Genomic DNA, 22,534 nt, shown 5'->3' with positions numbered 1-22,534 from the left:
TATGTGCGTGCTCAGTTGTGTCTGACTCTGTGATTCTACAGAACATAGCCCACCAGGCTCCTCTGTTCATGGGATTCTTCAAGGCAAGTATACTGGAGTAGGTTGCCATGCCCTCCTTCGGGGGATCTTCCGGACTCAGGAATTGAACACATGTCTCTTAGGCTCCTGCATTGGCAGGCAGGTTCTTTACACTAGCACCACCCGGGACAATAACACAGGCTTATGTCAAGGCTGTGTGAGTGAGGAACTTGGGGTACTGAGGAGTGTGGTTTCAACAAGTACCACTATCTTCTTAGTTTTTCAGATGCTTTTTTCATTCATTTGGAAACGTTTGTGTTTGGCCAGAATGTATCTGGAAGGTTGTATTTCTAACCAATGATGTACCTTAGAGTCAATCACATCTTTTGAATAAAGGAAATGTGGTTTATAAACTGCCAATTAAAAAAATAAACAGTAAGTAAAAACTGAATGAATGCCCTCTGCTTGATCTTGTTACGGAGTCCAAGCTCTCTCTGCTTGCAGCAAGATAGGCCAATAAATCCAGGAGACGAGGTGTTGAGGCAAGGAATACAACTTTATTTGGAAAGCCAGCTAACGGAGAAGATGGCAGAGTAGCATCTCGAAATAACCGTCTTGTTGGGCCTGGATGCCAGATTCTTTTATGGATCAGAGATTGGGGGAGGTGAGGAAACAAAGTAAGAAGACAATTTAATTCTTGCAACTATCTCTTAGACTGGCAAGTCTCAGACAGGCGGATGTGTTAGTTTCACTTCTTTTCAGTCATTTCTTGGGTGGTGTAAAATGGAATATCTCCTGTCACATCAATAAACAAACATGCCACAGTTCTCTGTGATTCTGGTCCCCCAAATGTGAATTTTGGAGCCAAGCCATGTTGGGGGCCATTTCCCACGCAAAGAACTCAAGACTGTCCCAGTCCTTCACAGGCAGGCAGGGTCAGGCTATCTTCCTGTGAGTCAAACAAAGGCACCCTAGTCCAAGAGTGGGGGGTGTTGGTGAGAAGAGTGTGTCTCCCTGAGACAGGCCATTATGTATGCCTCTAATAACGAAGGGGCAAAATAAATACTAAAGCCACAGAAGTAGATCCAGTATGGAGTCAAAATTAACCCATTCCGGTTACTGTCTGAGACTATAGTGAAATAGGAGGTCCTCAAGCAAGTAAGTTTAGGTCTTTCTGGTACAAAATGAACTGCCTTGGACTGTACATCACCCTTATAAATAAATCCACAGCTGAGTTTATTTATTTATTTTTTTGTCTAATTCTTTGGCTACAATCCACGTTAGTTATCTTAGCAAAAATCCTAAATAAACATTTTCTCCAGAGATATGAAAGTTTCCTTCACCCTTTCATTTACCTATTTAATGTTTTCCCCATCACTCCTTGCTCTTGAATTGCAAAACAGCAAAGGTGCAAAGTGCTACAAACAAATAGATTAACCAAGAGAAATGTTAGGAAAAGATAACCTATAGTATTGTCTCTTGGAAGCAGGAGGCCTAGAAAAGGTTCAGGAGGGCTGACCAATGCCCATGATGCCCATCTTGCTGAGAGGTCTGGAAGTGGACACTTCTTCTGTCAAACAGCTTCCATGTTTCCTCAACTATCAATGGGAGGATAGAGCAGGGCTGGGACTAGGGTGAGGCTGGTGAGACAACCTTCCTGATAACATATTTAAGGGTTGCCAAAGGATGTGGCACTCAGAATAAATATTTTAACACTGATTTTAAATGTTAAGAATCAACATTAATGCACACCCCTCAAAAATTTAAATAAAAGCAGAATTAAAATGATCGATTTTCCTTTTGTCTTGGGCTTCCATATGGCTTGGCAAAGCACTGCATCAGAGAGCTTGGCCAATCTTGTGAAAAACTAAGAAAATGAAGCATGGCCAAGTATCTCCTCTCTAAGATTTTGTATTTATAAGCCCCAAGCCATTCAACAACAAGGACTAATTTTGCCCCCATAGTTCCAAGTGTATTATTTATTTAATGGACCAGTGGTGGCAAAATAAGATATCCATCTGTCCAGTTTGAAAGAATTCACGGAGCCCTTAAACAAGAGATCACATCCAAGCCCCCAGGGATTGAAATGATGTACTTCATCTACCGTGAAAGCTGTCAGAAAGCATAACCTCAGTCCATTGGTCCTGATTAAAGATGACTTGGAATTTACATTTTACAAAAAAAGTGTGCGGTTTTTATCTGTGGATACTCTAAGTGCCACTTAGCAAAGGAGTTGACAGAAAAGACTTTTTTTTGAAGTCACACCTACAGCCCTAATTTAAGGCCAATTTGACATTAATTGTAAGGCATTTCTTGCTTATCTGTTGCTCATTATTGCAAATGAGGTTTTTTGGCATGAAAAGGAGATTTCGTTTTAAATTTTTATTGAATGAAAAGGAATCTGAACAAGTGCACATGCTGAAATGATGTTTTTTAATGTGGGTTGCTTATGTTGACCTGAAAACAGGATTATGAAAATTCAGAGGCTGATACTAAATGTGCTGACATTGATATCTTATTCTGAGCAGAATTTCTTGAGTTTGCTATTTGGAGAAAAATGTAGCATATTTACAAATGTGGGTTTTTCCATGAAATAAAAAACTTTGTGTGATGTACAATGTCATTTTGACTAAAACCTCAGAATATGCTTCAAAATAACAACACAAGTTCTTTGAATCTGGGTTCCTTCTTTAAATAGAAAGGATGACAGGAACCTAAACACTCATTCTTGGCTATTGACCTGTTGGAATATATTTGTTAAGTAGTTCAATAGTTTAAAAATTACTGCCTAAAACTGTTTAGCTCCTTAGCATGACCACAGATTCATATTTTGAAATCAGACATTTTCTAAATCCAGCTGTAAACAATGAAACAAAACATTTCCACTTTGACAGTGGTCTAAAATCACCATCTCCATGATGATGGTGTTAGTCACTCAGTTCTGTCTGACTCTTTGCGACCCCATAGACTGGGTCCTGTCAGGCTCCTCTGTTCATGGAATTCTCCATGCAAGAATACTGGAGTGGGTTGCCATTCTCTTCTCTAGGGCATCTTCCCGACCCAGGGATTGAACCTGGGTCTCTGGTATTGCAGGCAGATTCTTTACCATCTGAGTCACCAGGGAAGTCTTTTTTTTTTTTTTTTCCATGGATAGTGTGTAAACTAGACCAGAGCTCTTAAAATTGTATAATAAACCAACACAGTGGGGTTGATTTCACTGGAGAGGGGTCTGATTCCCAAATTATTCCTTTCTATGAAGAAAATTGTCTATCTGCTTGCAGGAAGTAATAACTTATTCTAAGAGAGTAAAAAAATTGCTGATCTGTAATTTTGCTTTACTGTTTCATGAGATAAGTTGAGGCACATTAAGGTGGATAGCATGCAATTCTGAATTATAGGTCTGCAGAAGAACAGAATAAAAGGCACATCTCATGATGTTCAAATATGGATTATTGCTTATCACCTCTAAAGCAGGTTGGTATGTTGCTGCGTTAGTATATTTGTGTTATTCTTCCCCCTCTGCATTCCCTCTCCTGACTTTATTTTTATTTATTCCTTTTATTCCCTTTCCTCCCAGTTTCAATTCCAGAAATTATACTTCTTCGAGACTGTTATGAAGAGACTGCCAATTTTTCACATAGCATGACTATCTGAGTTTCAGTACATTTTGTTTCATTTATATCTGAACGTCTTATAAGATTAAGGGTGGTTCTTAGACTCTGTGATTGTGCCACATCTCCTTCATTCTACTGACCTTAAATTAATGATTCATTCAGCTTGCATCTTTGATTGAAAATATAATTGCTTTTGCCAATAACTTTGCCAGTCTATCAATTTCCCTTCCTGGACTATAGCTTCATTTCATTTGTTCTGGTTACACAGTGCCCTTTTAAATAAGTTGTAGAACTGTTTTCATTTCCCCTTGATATTTAGTCTCTCATCTTTCCTACCTTTTAAGGATTGAATTTAAACATTTACTCTTAAATTTCAAATTTCTCTTATTTCGGATTAGTCTATATTAACTGCTATTCCTCCAGTTTTAAGATTTTAAAAATCACCTTGCTTATAGGAATTGGAAGAATTAGTTGGATTTGTCATGGAGGGGAACACTGGACTGAGAATGAAAAAAAAAAAGTTTGTTCATGTTCTCTCATGAACTAGATCAGTGATATTGGCCATATGACAGAATCTTGTTAATAACTCAGGACCTCTTTGATGAAATTGAGGCAGATTATTTTTAACTGACAAGAGGTTATCTGCTCCACTTTTAAGATTTCATACTTCTAGTTTTTTTTCTGAAATATGAGAATAAAGGATAGTCACAAGCATATTGCAAATGTTACCTTGACTGCTTTCTCAGGCAGATACATAAATACAGGCCCATTAACTTATAATCTTTATTTTAAACTTTAATGTTGATATAAATGTGCTGGAGTTTACTGGACACAAGATGTTAATACAGCACATCAGTATTTATATTTTGGTACATGTGAATAACTGAGGCTTTTAAATAGCAATCCGTTTCTAAGCAGCTCCTGATGAGTTAGACAATGACAAAAAGGTGAAAGGCCAAATAACAGAAAATCAACCCACCCACCACCAAGCAAGAATTCCTGAGTGTCAGCAGCAGGATAAGAATCCTTTAGCAGGCCTTTCAAGAGCTGTCACCTCTTGCATCGTGAAGCCCACAGACGCCTGAGGCCAACACAGACGCTGTCAGCTGTGCCTTGTTAGTACCCGTACCTTGCAGCCTTCACACGTGATGACTCCGTAGTGGATCCCAGAGGACTTATCGCCACAAATTTTGCATGGTATCACTTCAATTTGTGCTGAAAGGGGAAAACAGACAGTTTTGAGCTTACAGAGTTGTCTTCCTTTCACCCTCCCATCTCCCTCCTCACTTCTCGCATGACTCAGCGTTGAAGACTCAGTGTTCGGGGTGGGCGGGGCTGTAGGGTCACCTATTCTACCTGAATGGCTTCCCTAAGCTTCTTCTAAGTAACCTGGTGGTTGTCAGTCCCCCAGTCATGTCTGAGTCTGTGACCTCATAGACTGTAGCCTGCCAGGCTCCTCTGCCCATGGGATTCTCCAGGTAAGAATACTTACGTGGGTTGCTATTTCCTCCTCCAGGGGATCTTTCCGACTCATGGATCTAACCTGTGTCTACTGCGTCTCCTGTATTTGGCAGAGGGATTCTCTATCACTGAGGCACCTGGGAATCCCTTTCTAAATAAAGGGCATCGATTTACATTGTTTGTTTTGTTTTCCTTAACCTAGAAAATGTAACCAGGGACTAGAAGTTTTCTAAACTTTTGGTTTCATTGTTTTTTCCTTTTCAAACTTCATATAGTGTGACTTAAAAATCTCTTGAACCTGTGGTTTTGGTTTTCTTTTTGTACTTCAAACTTTAAGTCACTGAGAATGATCACATTACCTTTTTCAATAATATTTTAAATGAGCAAATAAAGCAAAACTGGAAGGGGTAGAGGTGATTTCATACACTAAATGGCTGGAGGTTTACTTGTGAAAATACCAACGAAGAATCTGTCCAATATTTATTGAGTATCTATATAGCCACTAAAATAATAAAGGCTGTTGACATAAGATATACTAATGACACCAATTATCTAATCAATAAACCAAAATTAATACATAGAGATATCAAGGAAAAAATGATAAAGCATATGGGTACATGCTAAGTCACTTCAGTTGTCTCTGTCTCTTTGTGACCACCAGGCTTCTTTGTCCATGGGATTCTCCAGGCAAGAATACTGGAGCAAGAATACAAGAATACTGCCATGCCCTCCTCCAGGGGGTCTTCCTGACTCAGTGATCAAACCAGAGTCTCTCAGTCTCCTGCATTGGCAGGCAGGTTCTTTACCACTAGCGCCACCTGGGAAGCCCAAAGCATGTGGGTACTATCACTTCAATAGGACTGAAACAATTTCACTGGAGATAAAGATATTTTGATTTTGAAAACTGTGTAGGAAGTGTGAGGCAAAAGGTATTTCTGCAAGCAGGATGGAATTGAGATGGCCCCGAATGATTGTGGCTTGTGATCACTGAGACAAGCAACTTGGCTTTAATGGAAACTTGGGTCATAAAATTGGATAGAGGGAGTGATATCAGATTATGAAGTTCCTGGGGATCAGGCAGAAGAATTTTCACCTGACATCACTGGCTACAAGGAATCAAAGACGTGAATGAAGAAATGGCAAAAGTGGTGGTTTGGTTACTTTAGAAAGGTAAGTTTGGCAGGCTGACCATAAACAAATGGAAGACAATTAAAATTCCCAACCTGGGTGTCAGGAGCTGAAAGCGTGAATTACCTTACTAGCGGGATAAATGCAGAAGCAGCAGCAAATAGAAAGATAGCCCAATGGAAGAAGTGAGAAGATAAATGAAAGAGGTGGAAACTGATGAAGAATCAAAGGTGACTTATAGCTTCCTAGCCTTCAGTGTAGGATTAAATAGAAGACTTGACATAAATGGGTGGTTGGTAGGGCAATTCCTTTGTGGAATATGGTAGGGCATAGGATTTACATTTTGCATGTGTGCAATTTAGTGTCATGTCTTACAGAACACGTATAGAACCTCTTAGAAAGATGATTTTAAGTCATCATCTTTGAGGTTATGGATGAATCCATGATATAAACTTTATTTAGAATGTAGTAGTTCCCATGTCTCTGATAGTATTCTCAGTGTTGTTAAAATTATACACACTAGGAAGATCTGCTATTCCCACTCCCAATTTAAAATAATTATGCAAAGTATGCTTCAAAATGCTTTATACATCAATCTGCCACTTGGATGCTTTCATGCAGTTTCTCACCCTTGAATATGCAAAACAAATATGCAATGACATAACCCTCTTTTTCTTACCATTCTACTTTAAAAAATAATGTAGCTTTAAGTATTAAAAAATACTTAGCTTTAGGGAAGTACAGTAAATTTTTTAAATTAAATATTTCAGAATAAGTTCAAATCATCTTTATAAGCAAAAAATTCAGTGTTATGTCTCTATTTTTCAGATGAGAATACTGAGGATTTAGGTCATTAATGATGCTCTTAAGGTGACTTGGGAAAAAAACATGGAAATTAGCTGATTGTCCTGATAGTTCATTCAGTAACCCTTTCATTGCCTCCCACAAAGATAAAATACAAACACAATTTTGAATTCTTATATTACTCAAATATAGCAGTTAAAGAGATAAAAATAAAAATATCAGAAGAGGAGACAAATGCAAAGAAAAAAAACTTACTAGACTAAGTATTTCTATTTCCTTCTCTTCTTATATATGAACTAGTATTTGTTTTCAAAATTTTATGACATGAAAAAAATGTGAGATTTTATATCACTCTGTTCTGTTCTGTTCCCCTGGATTCCAGTCCCTAATCTGTTAATGATTGGACCAAGGGAAAAAAAAAAACACTCTGATCTCGTTTTCTGGTTTAGAAAAGTTTAGCTGACAAACTTCATAGATTTGTGGGGATTAAATGAGTTATTTTCACCTTGTAAATAATAAAGAGCTACAAAATGTCAGTCTTCATCACAATCAAAAACATCATCCTTAGCTGGTATTTCTGATGCTTTTGAACAAAAAATATAAGACACATTCCTTTATTAAAAATCTTACCATTAAAAAGCCCAAATGAATGACACTATAAGTTATTTGTACTTTTTTTTTTTGAATAACATTTCCAACTGTGGATTTTTTTCAGTGATTGAAAAACTGACTAAAAATGCCAGGTATCCATTGTACAGTTGTTAGGCTTATATGATATTAAGTCAGAGGCACTCTTTGCATAAATTACTCCCCAGGGAGTAACTTACACGTGGGGAGAATCTGCTTCAATAAGTTCTTAATTATAAAATGATCTAACTCTAAAGGAAATGAAAATAGAGGTAATTTGCCCCCTGGGGTGAGAGAAGATGTTTTGGAAAGCCACAAAGGTTATCTTACACAACTTCGGAAATACAAATGGGATAAGGAATGATTCGATAGAGCATCTGCATATTTATACATATTTATAATTCTAGCTCAACATGTAATCCTGAAGAACCATAAACATTTCAACGGTATTTTTAAAGAGAAAGAAGTCCCTGAAAAGTGTATTTGTGTAAAAAGCTGTATGTGGGAAGGGAGTTACCAGTTTGGAAAACCTACGACCATTTTTATCTACTATGGTAGAATAGATCGTCTGAGGTTTTTATAGGTGAAGGTGAATTTCAATAATTTAAAGCATGAATCCTTCTCCTTTTCTCTCGTTTAAAATGCACTGCTTTGGAGCTACAGCTTCATGGTTCAAACCGTGTAGTTTATAAAGCACAGCTCCATGGCAGGGTATTTCAGACGCTAGGACAACACATCAGATCATTGCTTCAGTGTTTGCCATTTCTAAGCATCTTGCTGTTATACTTGCCGTCATTTCCTGTGTGACTCTCTTGCAGTGGCTGCAGATCTAATGACAAAGTATTTATCATAGTTTCAAAGTGGATACCTAGGGAGGATTTGGTGGCCTGGACCTCACCAGCTCTGACAATGACGGTGATAGACAGAGACTGAGGAGGAAGTTCACTTCCGTATTTTTGCTGGATTTGTGGATTAATTCAACAGCAGCTTCTGAGAGACAAATTTAGAGGGGTTGAAATGCCCTGAGAGATGGCTCGAGACATGCACATTTATCAGGTTTTCAATTTCTTCTATTGTCCTTTCACTTACATTTTTCTATGGTAAAGCTTTGCGGAGATTAGAGTTAATTTTTATTTACCAATTAAACTTTTTTCTTTATAAAAGTGATCGTATATCTTTTCTTTGGAAATGATATTCTTATAGTGCAAAAGAATGCCAGGGGAGATGTTATATAATTTTATGTTTTACTTCATATTAGAATAATTTATGATGTACAACTAACTTAATATCCCCTGAGTTGGCAGGCAAACCCTATTCAACAATCGAGTAGTAATCCAGATTTGTCTCCCTTTTTGAAGGTGGCAGTTCTCACCCTAGCATACTCCTGAGGGTCCTTCCTAAGGAGCCTTACCACAACATCACTCAAAGTCACCATGCTTTTCACTCTTCCTGCTTCTCAAAATGTACATATCTTTAGTTCTTCTCCTTCAGAAGCCCCTGCTGTATATACCAGGTATTAAGGTTAAATAAACTAATCCAGGCTAATGAATTAACTAGAAAAATGAATCACTTTAATCCATCAAAATACCTTAACTGTTAAAAGCATCCATCAGGAATCATAGTGATAATGGGCCTTTTAGGTACTCTCTGTTTGGAGGCAACATTTTTTACTGTGTGTACTCCTGTGGCATTTCCTTTCTACCATGCCAACTCTTATACCTCAACCCAGCCATTTTCATATTCTGGGCATTTAAAATCCATTGAGGACAGACTCCAGGTCATACTTCTTTTTAAATATTTTCTATAGACCCTGAAAGAGAATTTTTCTTACTCTTTAAAGCAGTTAGTCCTAATTTTTTTCTTTCAACACAACCAACAGATTTGACACGCCTTTTTATAAAAGAGGCTTTAAGTAATACTGATTTTCTGTATTTGGGATGAGGAGAAGAAATAAAAATCTCTCAAGATTGGAGTGGGTATGTAGTTTGAAAAAGGCCCAGGTGATTCTGATATGATAAAAGACTCCCACTGAGAATTAAATGAATCAAATTATTAACAAGGTATTCTTTGTAGCACGTAAACCATCTGCAAAGGAAGTAAAATCTTGGGATAAGGCCAGAATCTGAGAATACTAAGGAGTGACCCGTAATTCTCTCTGTATTTTCTGGCTTTCATTTTGGGGCTATACTTGCAGCATCTTTTGTTTTCTTAAGGGAAATAAGAATCATCTACCCAGGCTATGATAACTTGCATTCTTGGACACTAGGTTTGCCTGTCAGATCCTGGTTCCCAGAATTTTACAGTTATGTTAAAATTGAACAGTGCAGGAAGAACTCTTAATGCCTGAGTGAAGCCCAATTTGCATATGTAAAAATTTCCAATAAAGATGACCATTTTGGTTAAAAATCTTTTTGCAGATGGTCTCAGTAGCCCAAGTTGTATCTCCTACTCAAATTATATCTCATCTATCATTTGTGGCCACTCTGAATTAAAATCCCTGTTTGTACTCTTCTTCTCTCTCACTGGCAGATTAAGTATTTACCTCTAATAGGTACAAAACTTTCTGCTATCAGATAGCAACAATCCCCAAAGATGAAGCTGGTATTCCTGAAATCTGGTTCCACTGTAACTTTGATTTATCAGAAAACAGCCTGAAGATTGGGGTGGGATGAAAGTGTAGATGAATGACACCCTCAGGAAAAGAGTAAAAGCCTTTGAACTTTTGTCTTTGCATCATGCTATGTGGTGATTTGAAGAGATTCCTGATAGTAGATCAGGTTTGTGTTCTCGTTTATCTCATCAGGGCACACAGCATCTTAATCCCAGCATCCTGCTAAAATACCAAATATAGTGCGTGAAATTCAGTGTACTTTAGTTCCTACTGGAATGCCCTCACATCTATCAGCATTGGGGTCCCTCTTTCTTCTCAAGCTCTTCTCTGTATATTCTGCGTGGTGGTCTCTGTGAGCCCTCAGTTCCATTCAGTTGACAGACAGCTTTTGAATGATCTAAAGATGACATTTATTTTTATATCACTGTATTTCTCTAAACTGTATATAACTGAAGCTAGAGTTACAAAAAACCTTACTATCATATGATAATAGCAAAAAGTGATTTTTTTCAAAGGCATAATTTATAGGATTATCATGAAGGAAGTTGATTTATCTTTTGCATTTGAGCACTTATCCTTGAAGAGCTACTTGCCCTCAGACTCCCCAGAAGAGTGAAACAAGAGAGAATGAGACCAACAAAGAATGAAGAAAGAAATTAGTATTATTATTAGTAGTGTTATTGATGAAAAGTTAAATATCCCCTTGGAAGCAAAGCAAATCACTTTTATAAGTCATAGTGGTTTCAATTAATTTCCATTAAGTACATCTTGTCCTGTCAAAGTTTTAATTATAATGAGCTAATGTGTATGTAGGACCTGACATCATTCAGATTGAAAGCAGCTAATTGTGTCCAGCTGTAAATATACAGCTAAAGTGTCCCATGCCCACTCACAGTGGGGTCTGTAGACCAGTGGAAGGACCTGGAGCATGTTAGAAATGCAGACTATCAAGACTTGCCCGGGCCAATTGCAACAGAATTTGCTTTGTAACAAGCTTCCAGAACAGCATTCAAGTTTGAGAACAAATGTTCTATGATGTCCAGGTAACTACAGTTGTAGGTACTATGAGAACTGATAGAATTTTTAATTTCCCTGACATTATGGGAAATTAAAACTACACAGGATTCTGGGAAAGCAGATTCTGCTATTGTCTTTTAGGCATTTCTCTTTTGTTCAAAAGGCAGTAGGACAATTGAAGGATTAGTTACAAAAAACACTGGTCATTAATTGACAAGGCAGAAGAAAGAAAAGCCAGTGTATGTGTATTCCCAGAAACATCCCACATTACTGTAATGCATACCCAGTGTTCATTTCTCAGGTTCTTTTGCAGATTTAATGACTGTTGGCTGTGCCTGCATCTTTTGCGTGTTGTAACACTGCGTGGTAGTGTGTTCTCCCTCTGCTGTGGACTTGCTCTTAGTTGCTCTGGCTGCTAGCTCACTCTCCCAATACTCAGTTAAAAAATGTCTCGCCTGAGAAGATGAAACAACAGTTTTTCTATTTTAAAAATTGAATCACACCAAGTTTGCTTCTTTTGTGAAAGGTAAGATGGTCAAGCTAGGTTTGAAACAGAAATGAACTCATTTTAGCTACCCATGGTAATTCTGGGAATAAAACATTTGAAAAGCTACCCCATCTCATGGAGGCAGATTAGTTAACACAGAGTTCAACAGTCATGATGGATACTCATCACATTCCTCTCCTCTATCATAACGCTGTCTTGAGACCTGTTACTCAAAGTGCGGTCCCTGACGAACAGCGATGTGGCGTTGCCTGAGTGCTTGATAGAAATGCGAGCACTTAGGTCCTACTCTAGACCAATGTAATCAGAATCTGCACTGTTAAAGTATTACTGTGATGCATATGCACAGCACACTTTGAGAAATTCTGAAAGAGAGAAAGGAAAGACATTCTACAATTTAACTCTCAGGGTGTCTGTCTCCTAAGCTCCAATTCTCTGTGAAGAGAACTTTATATAAGACAAAAAAGGCATGTTATCTGTTTTGATAGCTGTTCTCCATTTATAAAAAGAAGAAAACAGCATCTTGCTTCAGTGAAAAAACTTGTCTCTCTTCAGTTCCTTAATTTTTTCTGAGCCCTTTTCTCTAATTTTTGTTTAACTGAAAACTTCAGTAGCAAGTTCAGGTTTATGTAGAACCAGCTTCACTGATGGCTGGCAAGACGGAGAAATTCCACACACCAGGTCACATGGATGATTCAGAGTGACCAGGCAGAGTTCACTCCCTGGAGAAAAATTCAAAGAAGAGCAAAAAATTCTCCTTTCAGAAGATGAAAAAATATAACTTTTCTATGTTAAAAATCTAATTGCATTAGGAGAATGAAGAGAAGTCACAGACTGAGACAAAATACTGTAAAATACATATGTGATAAAAGACTCGTACGCAAAATAGTCAAAGAGCTCTTAAACCTCAAAAACTGGGCAAAAGGTCAAAACTGACATCTCACCAAAGAAAGATGCTCAATATTATATGTTGTGTATTAGTCACTCAGCTGTGTTCTACTTTTTGCAACCTCATGGACTCTAGCCTGCTAGGCTTCTCTATCTATGAAATTTTCCAGGCAAGAAGACTGGGGTGGGTTGTCACTTTCCTACTCTTTGCGACCTCATGGACTCTAGCCTGCTAAGCTCCTCTATCTGTGAAATTGTCCAGGCAAGAATACTGGGATGGGTTTCCACTTTCCTACTCCTGAGGATCTTTCTGACCCAGGGATTGAACCTGGGTCTCAGGCAGATTCTTTACCATCTGAGCCACCAGGGAAGCCCATCATATATTATTAGGGAATTACAAAATAATATTTTAATATTAATTAGTTAATATTAACAGTGAGATGCCACTACACAGTTGTTAGGATGACTGAAATCTAAAAAAAAAAAAAAAAATGACAATACCAAATGCCGGCAAGGATGCAGAATAAAGGGAACTTGTTGCTAATGGGAAAGCAAAATGGTACAGCCACTTTGGAAGACAGGTTGGCAGTTTCTTACACAGCCACATGACTGTTACCATATGACTAAGCAATTCTTCTGTTAGGTATTTACAAGTGAGTTGAAAACTTATGTCTACACAAAAACCTGCAAATGGAAGAATGAACGTTAATCTAAACTATGGACATAGTTAATAAAAGTCAGTATTGGTTGACTAATTAATTGGTTCTTTAATATATCACACTAATGCAAGCTATTAATAATGGAGGAAATTGTATATGAGAGGGTGGGTAGACTTCCGCTCAATTATTCTGTAAATCTAAAACTGCACTAAAAATTCTAGTAAATATTAAAAATAATTGAATTACTGAAAAGTGCTTCTTTTAATGGAGGTGGTGAGAATTGTCTGAGACAGCCCAGCAAAGGCAATTCAGCAAACATTTGTTTTAGGTCACAGATATATGCAAACCAACTTTCTATCTTCAAAGTGAGTACAATGATTGTACAGCCGCACACAGGTCTACACGACCTCAACACAGGGCAGATAGAAGAATGCTTAAATAAACCTGGAAGAAGAAATACATTGGTTTCAACCAGAGAAAACTGGCAAGACTTGGCGGATGAGGTGGCTTTTGAGCCAGGTCTTAGAGAGAGAGCAGGGTAGTTAATGGAGTTAAATGAAAAATAAATAGTAGCAGAATTCTTTTAGGATTATCAAATAATTATGCTTTTGTCTGTAGGCACATATGTCAGGATGAGTCATATAAATTTGCCACCCTTTTGTGCAAGGAGACAGGCAACACTGCCAGTTCCATGTGATTCAACCCAGTTTTACCGTTCAGTATGCTCTAAGATGTGGTTCCTATACCATGTTCTTTCCAAGAATATTTGAAAAGGCCAATTAAAAGGGATATATATTAGAGAAATATAAAAATAAAGCCACTAAATTATCTATTTGAAGGTAGGATTTTCCTGTCAGTCCAGTGGTTAAGACTCTGAACTTCCTATGCAGGGGATGCAGGATCGACCCCTCGTCGGGGAACTAAAATCCCACATGCTGTATGACACAGCCAAAAATAAAATCAATAAGTAAAAATTAAAAAAATACACACATATATTTGAAGGTAAGGGATTCAAATTTTGAAAAAACAACACTAATTAAACACACACACACACATATACAGACACTCACACACACCCAAGCAACTGAAAGTACACAGTGGGGTGGAAAGAACATGATATTAGCTTCTCACTCTTTCCATTGATAGAAACATTGAAGACTATTCCTGAAGTTCTCAGAACTTTTTCAGAGAATTCAAAAATAAGAAAAACATGTTTCTTTCTGCATAATGGTAAAGACTAAATCCCTTAAAGTGTTTTTAAAAAAACGACAAGGCAGGACTACAGAGGAAAAGATGAAGACAAAGTCTAAAATACAGTGACCAAAATCCAATTCAATGCCTTTGTTCTTGAAAAGAGAAAACTTTGAAATAAATGTGGCATCTCATCTTGTCTCTCATGAGATACCTGGGTGGATTATTGTCCTACATGAGGACGATGTCCACATAAGAGCAGAATGTTGGCATCATAGTAACATTCTCCTTACTAATGTAATAAAAGCTTGATTTAATTGGCACATAATGTCCTACAAGTTGCTTGGATAGTCAAAAACTGAACAGTAGTATAATTTATCCCTCTTTCATATTTACAAACAATTCTGTTTTTTTAGATGTCTCAGTGGGTAAAGAATTTGCCTGCAATGCAGGAGACTAGAGAGCTTGATCTTTGGGTCGGGAAGATCCTCTGGAGGAAGAAATGGCAACCCATTCCAGTATTCTTGCTTGAGAAATCCTGTGAAGAGAGGAGTCGGGTGGGCTACAGTCCATAGGGTCACAAAGATTCAGGCACACCTGAGCAACTAAACACACACACACACAATGTGTTTTTCAAACATCCCTTTAGCCATTGATACAGCAAATAATTACATAAACAAAGTTTAGACCAGGGTGTAAAGAGATATTTATACCAGTTTTGTGTGTGTTGGTGTGGAGGAGAAGAGGATGAAATGGATGAAGAACAATTACTACCAGTAGCCCCAAAGACTTCCTTTGTCATCACAGGATTGATGTAGGGGAAAATTTGTATGAATGGGCAGTCCAACATGTCATGAGGGATCTTTCACTTAAGGGAGGACACTTGGACATCAGTGATCATTAATCCTATAAGAGCTAAGATTTTAGGAACTCATTTTTTGGATTAACTGCAAGAGATTTGATTTTGTTTTTAACATAGACAGTGCTACAAAAGTAAAATATATTGTAAGTTTCTGCCTTGAGATTACATAAACATCATTTATGTCCTAGCAAACTTGCAATTAAGCCTGTATTGTTTCTGAATTGAATCTTAAAAAACATTATAGAATTGAAAAGACAACCTTAATTTTTATTTCATTTCTAGAGATGAGAACAAGTTTGGAGGTTTTTGGAGAAAGAAATCTTTGGGTTTAGTTCATCTTTACATAGGCAGCCTGTTTCAAAAAGGGAGACACTTAGAATGTAAAGGAATGTATTCTCATTTGCATGTAGCACCAGGAATTATTTTAGAGGTAAAATGATAATTTAAGATGTTACTCCAGAAGCTCTCCCTTATGATTTCATCCTATTATAAATGTCACAAAGCCCCTACATCAAGGTAGGCAAAGGTTTAGCTACCCAACAAATGTAGAATTATTAGTACCCATTCCCTCGAAGACTGAAGTGCATTTCTGCTGATACCGCACACTTTCCCTAAAGAGATTACCAGCATAATCCTAAATATTATAGGACCCAAGCTATCTTATTTTTGAGCTCATCAGATCCAGCATGCTGCACGTAATCCCTAACAGCTTTATTCAGTGTTTACGTAAGCTGGTGAAGGAGTTCTATGAACAACGAAGACCAAGTACTAAGAACAGATACGGTGATTTTCACATTCCATTTTCACAAGTTTCTTTTGAACTGTTTTTCTACAAGCGGCAAATTCATAATCATTGCTTGATAGCTTCTAACAGCATTTTCATGGAGATGTTTATGGTTGCTCCATTTGTTAGCTATATTTCTTATACATTAATTTCTACCAAAGGCATTTTGATGCTACCAGGTGGTCTAAATTGGTAGGAAAAAGTGGTTTTTCTTTAGAGGCTTGAATTATTCAAGGCAGAAATATGTATTTTGGGGGGAAATAATAGAGGAAAAAGACTGGTGAAAACCAGTTGCTAAGCACAGCACCAAAATTTTCTACTGTAGTAACCAGAAAAAAACAAAACACCCTACAGGTTTAATCTGGAATATTCCTTTTAATTCCACTAAAATTTAAGACAAAATTAAAATACCTGGTTCTCTTTGCAAAATGTAAGGCACACTTTTTTCATATAGTTCATTTAAAAAATGAAGTGTGTGTGTATATGTGTGTGTGTGTGTGTGAGTACCCATACACATATAAGCTCCAAATTAAATTCTGTGTTTGATGTAATTTTACAATAGAGGACAAATTCATGTTGTTTTAAAACACCAAATCAAGGGAGAAAGGGACACTTATGTTTACCTGTTAGCTTCTTCTAATTGTAATTCAGACCCAAAGAGGATTAAGTACATAGATGTTAATACGTCCAGTGTTATTAATTTCTAAACAACAATAGCAACAATATCCTGAGTAAATCTGTCAGTAGGAAGGATAAATATTTGTCTAAAGACTCCAATGATGTCAGAACTACAATCTGCTTGTAATGGCTTATGTCATGAATAAAGTCCTTAAATACATATTTTGACATCAGTGAATAATTGCCTTGAAACAATATCTATTCTTTTCTAAAAATACAGGCACTAAAAAGCTCTAGTATTTTGAAAAAATGTACTTCTGAGTTAATATAATATTTTAGGAGTTTTAATTTGCTTAGTAACTTTTTTGGAACAGTTGTTAGGTTATATTATTTGAAACAAATGATTATATCAATTTACATCTTAATATTTCCAACTGTAGTTCTAGTACTAGCAAAAAAAAAATGGCAACAAATTATGCATCATATTGCCCTGAAATATTTTTAAAATAAATGCACATAATCTATGTTATGAGATGATATGTGCTTAGGGAACTATGTATTAACTTATGAAAAACTTAGAAGAAAAACTCAAACATAATTCACCTGACTGCTAATAATCATTCAACCAAATAAAATTGTTTTGAAAACAGATTTCTTACATCTGAGAAAGTGCCTGCTATAATACATTGATAAACTGATTTTTTTTTTTTTAATTAGAAAACTAAAATGAACTTAACAACAGGAATGGCAAAGGGACAAAATTGTGACATGGATGTTCACACTGTTAACCTCATGTTAGTGTAATGGGCCACACAAATTCAATCTCAAAACTTATGCATTCGGTTATTTGCCCTAGGATATGATAATATTTATATACAAAGATGTTCTCCAGTGTAAAATAAAGCTTGAGTCACTTGTTTATCATATGCATGCTCAAGTCAAAATATTTCACTGTTCCCACACTTAGCCATCACTTTATTTTGCCGAGAGCTTATACATGCTTACTGTCTTGGCTGAAGGATAGTTCGTACAGCTAAGCATCAGAAGAAAGAAGAAAATGCAAAACTCACCAGTGGCGTCAGCTTTGGTTTTGAGCTCGTTCTCACACATTTTGATGTTGCAATTAAAAGTCTAACAGGAAAATATTGCACTTTTCACTAGAGGTCTAACAACTGTCCCTATGTTACCCCACAACGAGAATCCCAACAGACTGCATTAATGAGATTAAATGAAAGAGGAGTTAGAGGCATCAACTGTTCTGTTTCATTAAGAGAGGGTGAAGGGCTGCCCAGGCAAGGAAGGCAGGAGGGGGAACACTGGTTTTTCTTTTTTGAGACAAAAGGATGCAGCACTTGCTAGATCACAATCAGAAGTTTAAGAACATAATTTTCTCCTGCCAGAAGTATATAGCTGCTTACAATTTCTGCATTTCAAAATTCTCCTTTGCTTTCGTCCCTTTGGAAACATCCAATAGGCAGATGCCACGTAACAGAAGTTATTTCTGATGATCAAAGTAGAATATAAGTTTCCATCAGATTAATTTGCTCCAATTATTTTGAATCCTCTACTGAGTGAAGTCCGGGGAGGGAAGACTGCATAAAGGTAGTCAATATTCCTGTTTTCCCAAATATTGGGTTGTAATTGTCTATGCCATGAGTATTTCACAGGCAGAGAAAAATGCACATCATACAGCAGAGGCGGCAGCAAAGCCTGGGAACCAGTCGGGGACTTCATTTGCCAAGCATGTCTCAGGACTCCCACTTGCAAAATAAGAACAATAAAGACACAGAATTTCTGATCCTCAAGCCTTGTCATGAGGAAGGATAAATATATGAGAATGTAAAACTTGCTCTGACTCCCATAGAAAAGAGCATGATCTTTATTTGAGAGCAATATGCTCACATGAGTGCCAGCTTTATTTAACTTTTGCTTAGAGTTACTAAATTGTTTCCATGATGAGTCTCAAACCTTTTCCTTCACCCCTCACTTCCCCCGACCACCTTCAACAGTTCTCATTTTCTTTTCCCTAATCACTTGTCACAAATGATCTCTTGATCTCCTTCCTTTCTGTTCCTTTCTTCACTGAAATATTTCTGCTTTGTTTCCTGGCCCACATTGTATGGGAAGAAAGGCAAGGGGTGGAGAAGTGCTTAGAGGAGGCTGGGTAAACCCATTAAATATTATTGTCAGCACAGTAGAGCTGAGCCCAGTGGTTCTCAGCTTTGGATGCCCATTGGAATAATCTGAAGAGTTAAAAAATACTGATACCCTGGGATTTCTTTCTTATTTACCATTGATAAACAAATCGCTTCATTGAGGTGGGGCCAAGGCATCTGGAGTTTTAAACACTTCCACAGTGATTCTAATGGGCAGCCAGGACTAGAGACCCCTGAAATGTCTCTCAGAATTAAAAGAGCCATATGTTAACTGTATAGATTCCTGACCTTCACCAACTACTGAGTCAGAGTCTTCTGAGGAAGAGCCTGGAAGCTAGAATAATAAGCCCCTGGGATTGGGGCTTATTATTATTGGGGCTTCCCTGGTGGCTCAGCAGTAAAGAAACTGCCAGCAATGCAGGAGAGTTCTGTGGGGCAGGAAAATACCCTGGAGAAGGAAATGACAACCCACTCCAGTATTCTTGCCTGGAAAATTTCATGGTGGGCTACAGTCCATGGGGTCACAAAGAGTCAGACACAACTTAGCGATTGAACAACAACAACAATTTACTATAATTAGATAAATTGGGGGAAAATTTGAGGAAAGAATCTTGGATTTTGAATCAGAATATCTGGTCTTGAATTCTTGGGTAAGTTATTAAACTTTTAGAAAGTTACTAAAACATTTTTGAATCAGAATATCTGGTTTTAAGTTTTTGGGTAAGTTAATAACTTTTTCCATATATCAGGTTACACATCTCCAACATAGGATCAGAACACCTGCCCATTTGAATTGTATGAGGAGGAAATGTGAAAGGCTTAGCGCAGTTGGACATTGAGTAACTATACTTGAAAATGAATCGGCTTGCCTTTGCTTATCTCCAAGACATGCATTTTGACCATTGACTCTAGTTATTATTTGTTCAGTCAATACATATTAATTCATTATTAATATTATTTGTACAAGGTTCTGGGAAATAAATATGATGGAGTTCACACTCTCATGTGTATTTAAAACCTATGGATTTAGGGACTTCTCTGGCAGTCAGGCGATTAAGACTCCACTCTTTCAATGCAGGGGGCACAAGTTCAATGCCTTGGGAGGGGCTAAGATCCTGCATGCCACATAGTGTGGCCAAAAGTCAAACAAACAAACTAACCTATGGATTTAATCCTATTTAAATTCTTCCATTGTAATTTTCTATATAATAGTAGAAATAATATTTTAGAACACTTGTTGGTAATAAGGATAGGTAAGAAAGCTATTTAAAACCACTTTTTAAGTCAGAAAGCAAACAGATTTGGGGGATACCAAATGTTTTGTGTGTTACCATTTAAATGCAGAGGCTGAATTCTCTGTGAACTACTCAAATGTTAGTCAATACTACCTTGTGTGGAACAAAGAATATAGGCACCATTCACAGGATGCTGGGAGCCAAATCTTGGGTTAGAAGCTGATACGTCTCATGCCTCCTGAGCCTTGAAAATAAATCCAGCTCCTGCTCTGGTGAGCCAGGAAATTGGTACCAAAGACCATCGAAACAGACTCAATGGCACCTTGATGCACAGAGCATGCATGTTCCCCATAAACAAAGGGCAGAATTGGAGATAAAGGCACATGCATGAAGAGTAAATTCAGCCTGAATAAGGGGCAAATGATCAGAAAAGAAAGAACGAAATGGTTGGGATTTCTCTAGAGTTATAGCATTATCACACCACTTTCCTGATCAAAAACTTTCCAGCCCTCCGCAAGACAAACCAAATTTCCTGTTTGGTTTGGATTTTCACAGCTTGGGGCAGCCCTGTCTTCAGGTACTTACTCTGTGATCACGGCCAGAGTCATCCATCTAACCTCAATGTCTGCCCCAAATTCATCACTTTTCTGCCTTTTCCATGACACTTCTCTTTCTTCCTCAATCCTGCCGAGGGCCTCTCTCTACTGTGCTCTAGCTACGCATAGGTGACCTATTCTTGGAGACCCAGCTCAACTCCCATCATCTCTGCAAAGCATCCCCTGACTGCTCCATCCACAGTGATTACCCTGGGCTCCTACGTCTCTGCCACTTATTTGGTCCTGGTGTTCTACATTAATCCTGTTTATATGCTTACCTGTCACCTTGACTGTAAGCTCCTTAAGGATAAAACCTTCTCTTTGTGTGTCCCTCAACATCTAGCATAGAGATTCAATAAAACATATAGAGTCCATCAGTGGGTGGTGTATTCCTGCTGACTGACTGTAGCACTAGGGGGCCATGTATGTCTCACCACCTACTCCCACCATTTCCTGTAACCTGTGTTTCACTTTGAGCTCTCATCTTTGGGGTTTATTGGCTTATTTACTTGCTGCTACTCAGTGGAGATGAGAGAAGATTAAGGAAAAAAAATCTCTTCCCTCTTTTTGCTTTTTATTGAATCATAACTGGTTCTTAGGAACAAGGAAGTTGGACCAAAAAAACTTCTCTTGATTTCCTGTTTTCCTCTAATCTACTACCTTCCCCCTCATTCTCTTTGTCAGGCATTTAATTGCCACTGTGGAGATGTCCTATTGCGTTAGGTCTTTGCTTTGTCCTGTTTGGATTTCTTTTTCTCTGGTTAGAAGTAATAACATTGGAGGGAATAAGGAGTTGATCTTCCCCCTCTCCCCCTTGATGGCTCTCCCTTGACCCCACTCCACCATTGGTTCAGTTCAATTCAGTCGCTCAGTTGTGTCCCACTCTTTGCGACCCCATGAACTGCAGCATGCCAGGCCTCCCTGTCCATCACCAGCTCCCGGAGTCTACCCAAACCCATGTCCATTGAGTTGGTGATGCCATCCAACCATCTCATTCTCTGTCATCCCCTTCTCCTCCTGCCCTCAATCTTTCCCAGCATCAGGGTCTTTTCAAATGAGTCAGCTCTTTGCATCAGGTGGCCAAAGTATTGGAGTTTCAGCTTTAACATCAGTCCTTCCAATGAACACCCAGGACTGATATTTAGGATGAATTGATTGGATATCCTTGCAGTTCAAGGAACTCTCAAGAGTCTTCTCCAACACCACAATTCAAAAGCATCAATTCTTTGGCCCTCTGCTTTCCTTATAGTCCAACTCTCACATCCATGCATGACCACTGGAAAAACCGTAGCCTTGAGTAGATGGACTTTTGTTGACAAAATAATGTCTCTGCTTTTTAATATGCTGTCTAGGTTGGTCATAACTTTCCTTCCAAGGAGTAAGCGTCTTTTAATTTCATGGCTTCAATCACCATCTGCAGTGATTCTGGAGCCCCGAAAAATAAAGTCAGCCACTGTTTCCCCATCTATTTGCTGTGAAGTGATGGGACCAGATGCCATGATCTTAGTTTTCTGAATATTAAACTTTAAGCCAACTTTTTCACTCTCCTCCTTCACTTTCATCAAGAGGCTCTTAGTTCTTCTTCACTTTCTGCCATAAGGGTGGTGTCATCTGCATATCTGAGGTTATTGATATGTCTCCTGGCAGTCTTGATTCCAGCTTGTGCTTCATCCAGCCCAGTGTTTTCCATGGTGTACCCTGCATATAAGTTAAATAAGCAGGGTGACAATATACAGCCTTGACGTACTCCTTTTCCTATT

At 37.9% G+C, this 22,534-nt stretch overlaps 1 protein-coding gene and 1 long non-coding RNA gene across 4 annotated transcripts in view; one reads left to right on the top strand and one right to left on the bottom strand.

Annotated features, from left to right (window-relative positions):
- The window catches only part of RORB (RAR related orphan receptor B), a 208,104-nt gene that overhangs the window by 48,529 nt on the left and 137,041 nt on the right, over nt 1–22,534 (bottom strand). The window contains exons 1-3 of one of the 3 annotated variants that reach the window (XM_055578316.1): nt 20,764–20,956; nt 17,858–17,918; nt 4,762–4,847 (exon numbers count right to left, since the gene is read on the bottom strand). In XM_055578316.1, the coding sequence (XP_055434291.1) occupies nt 4,762–4,847; nt 17,858–17,918; nt 20,764–20,790 (174 nt within the window). In that variant the 5' untranslated portion in view covers nt 20,791–20,956. Of the gene's footprint in view, nt 1–4,761; nt 4,848–5,124; nt 5,171–17,857; nt 17,919–20,763; nt 20,957–22,534 lie in introns of those variants that run through there. The other 2 variants (XM_055578318.1, XM_055578317.1) reach the window with 2 other exon arrangements.
- LOC129650141 (uncharacterized) lies at nt 4,350–8,765 on the top strand. The gene is made up of 3 exons (XR_008713613.1): nt 4,350–4,829; nt 5,149–6,263; nt 8,471–8,765. It is a non-coding gene; the product is annotated as an uncharacterized LOC129650141 (long non-coding RNA).

This window comes from Bubalus kerabau, chromosome 4 (genome assembly GCF_029407905.1).
Source record: "Bubalus kerabau isolate K-KA32 ecotype Philippines breed swamp buffalo chromosome 4, PCC_UOA_SB_1v2, whole genome shotgun sequence".
Classification (NCBI taxonomy): domain Eukaryota; kingdom Metazoa; phylum Chordata; class Mammalia; order Artiodactyla; family Bovidae; genus Bubalus; species Bubalus kerabau.
This window is presented reverse-complemented; position numbering and strand designations above follow the sequence as displayed.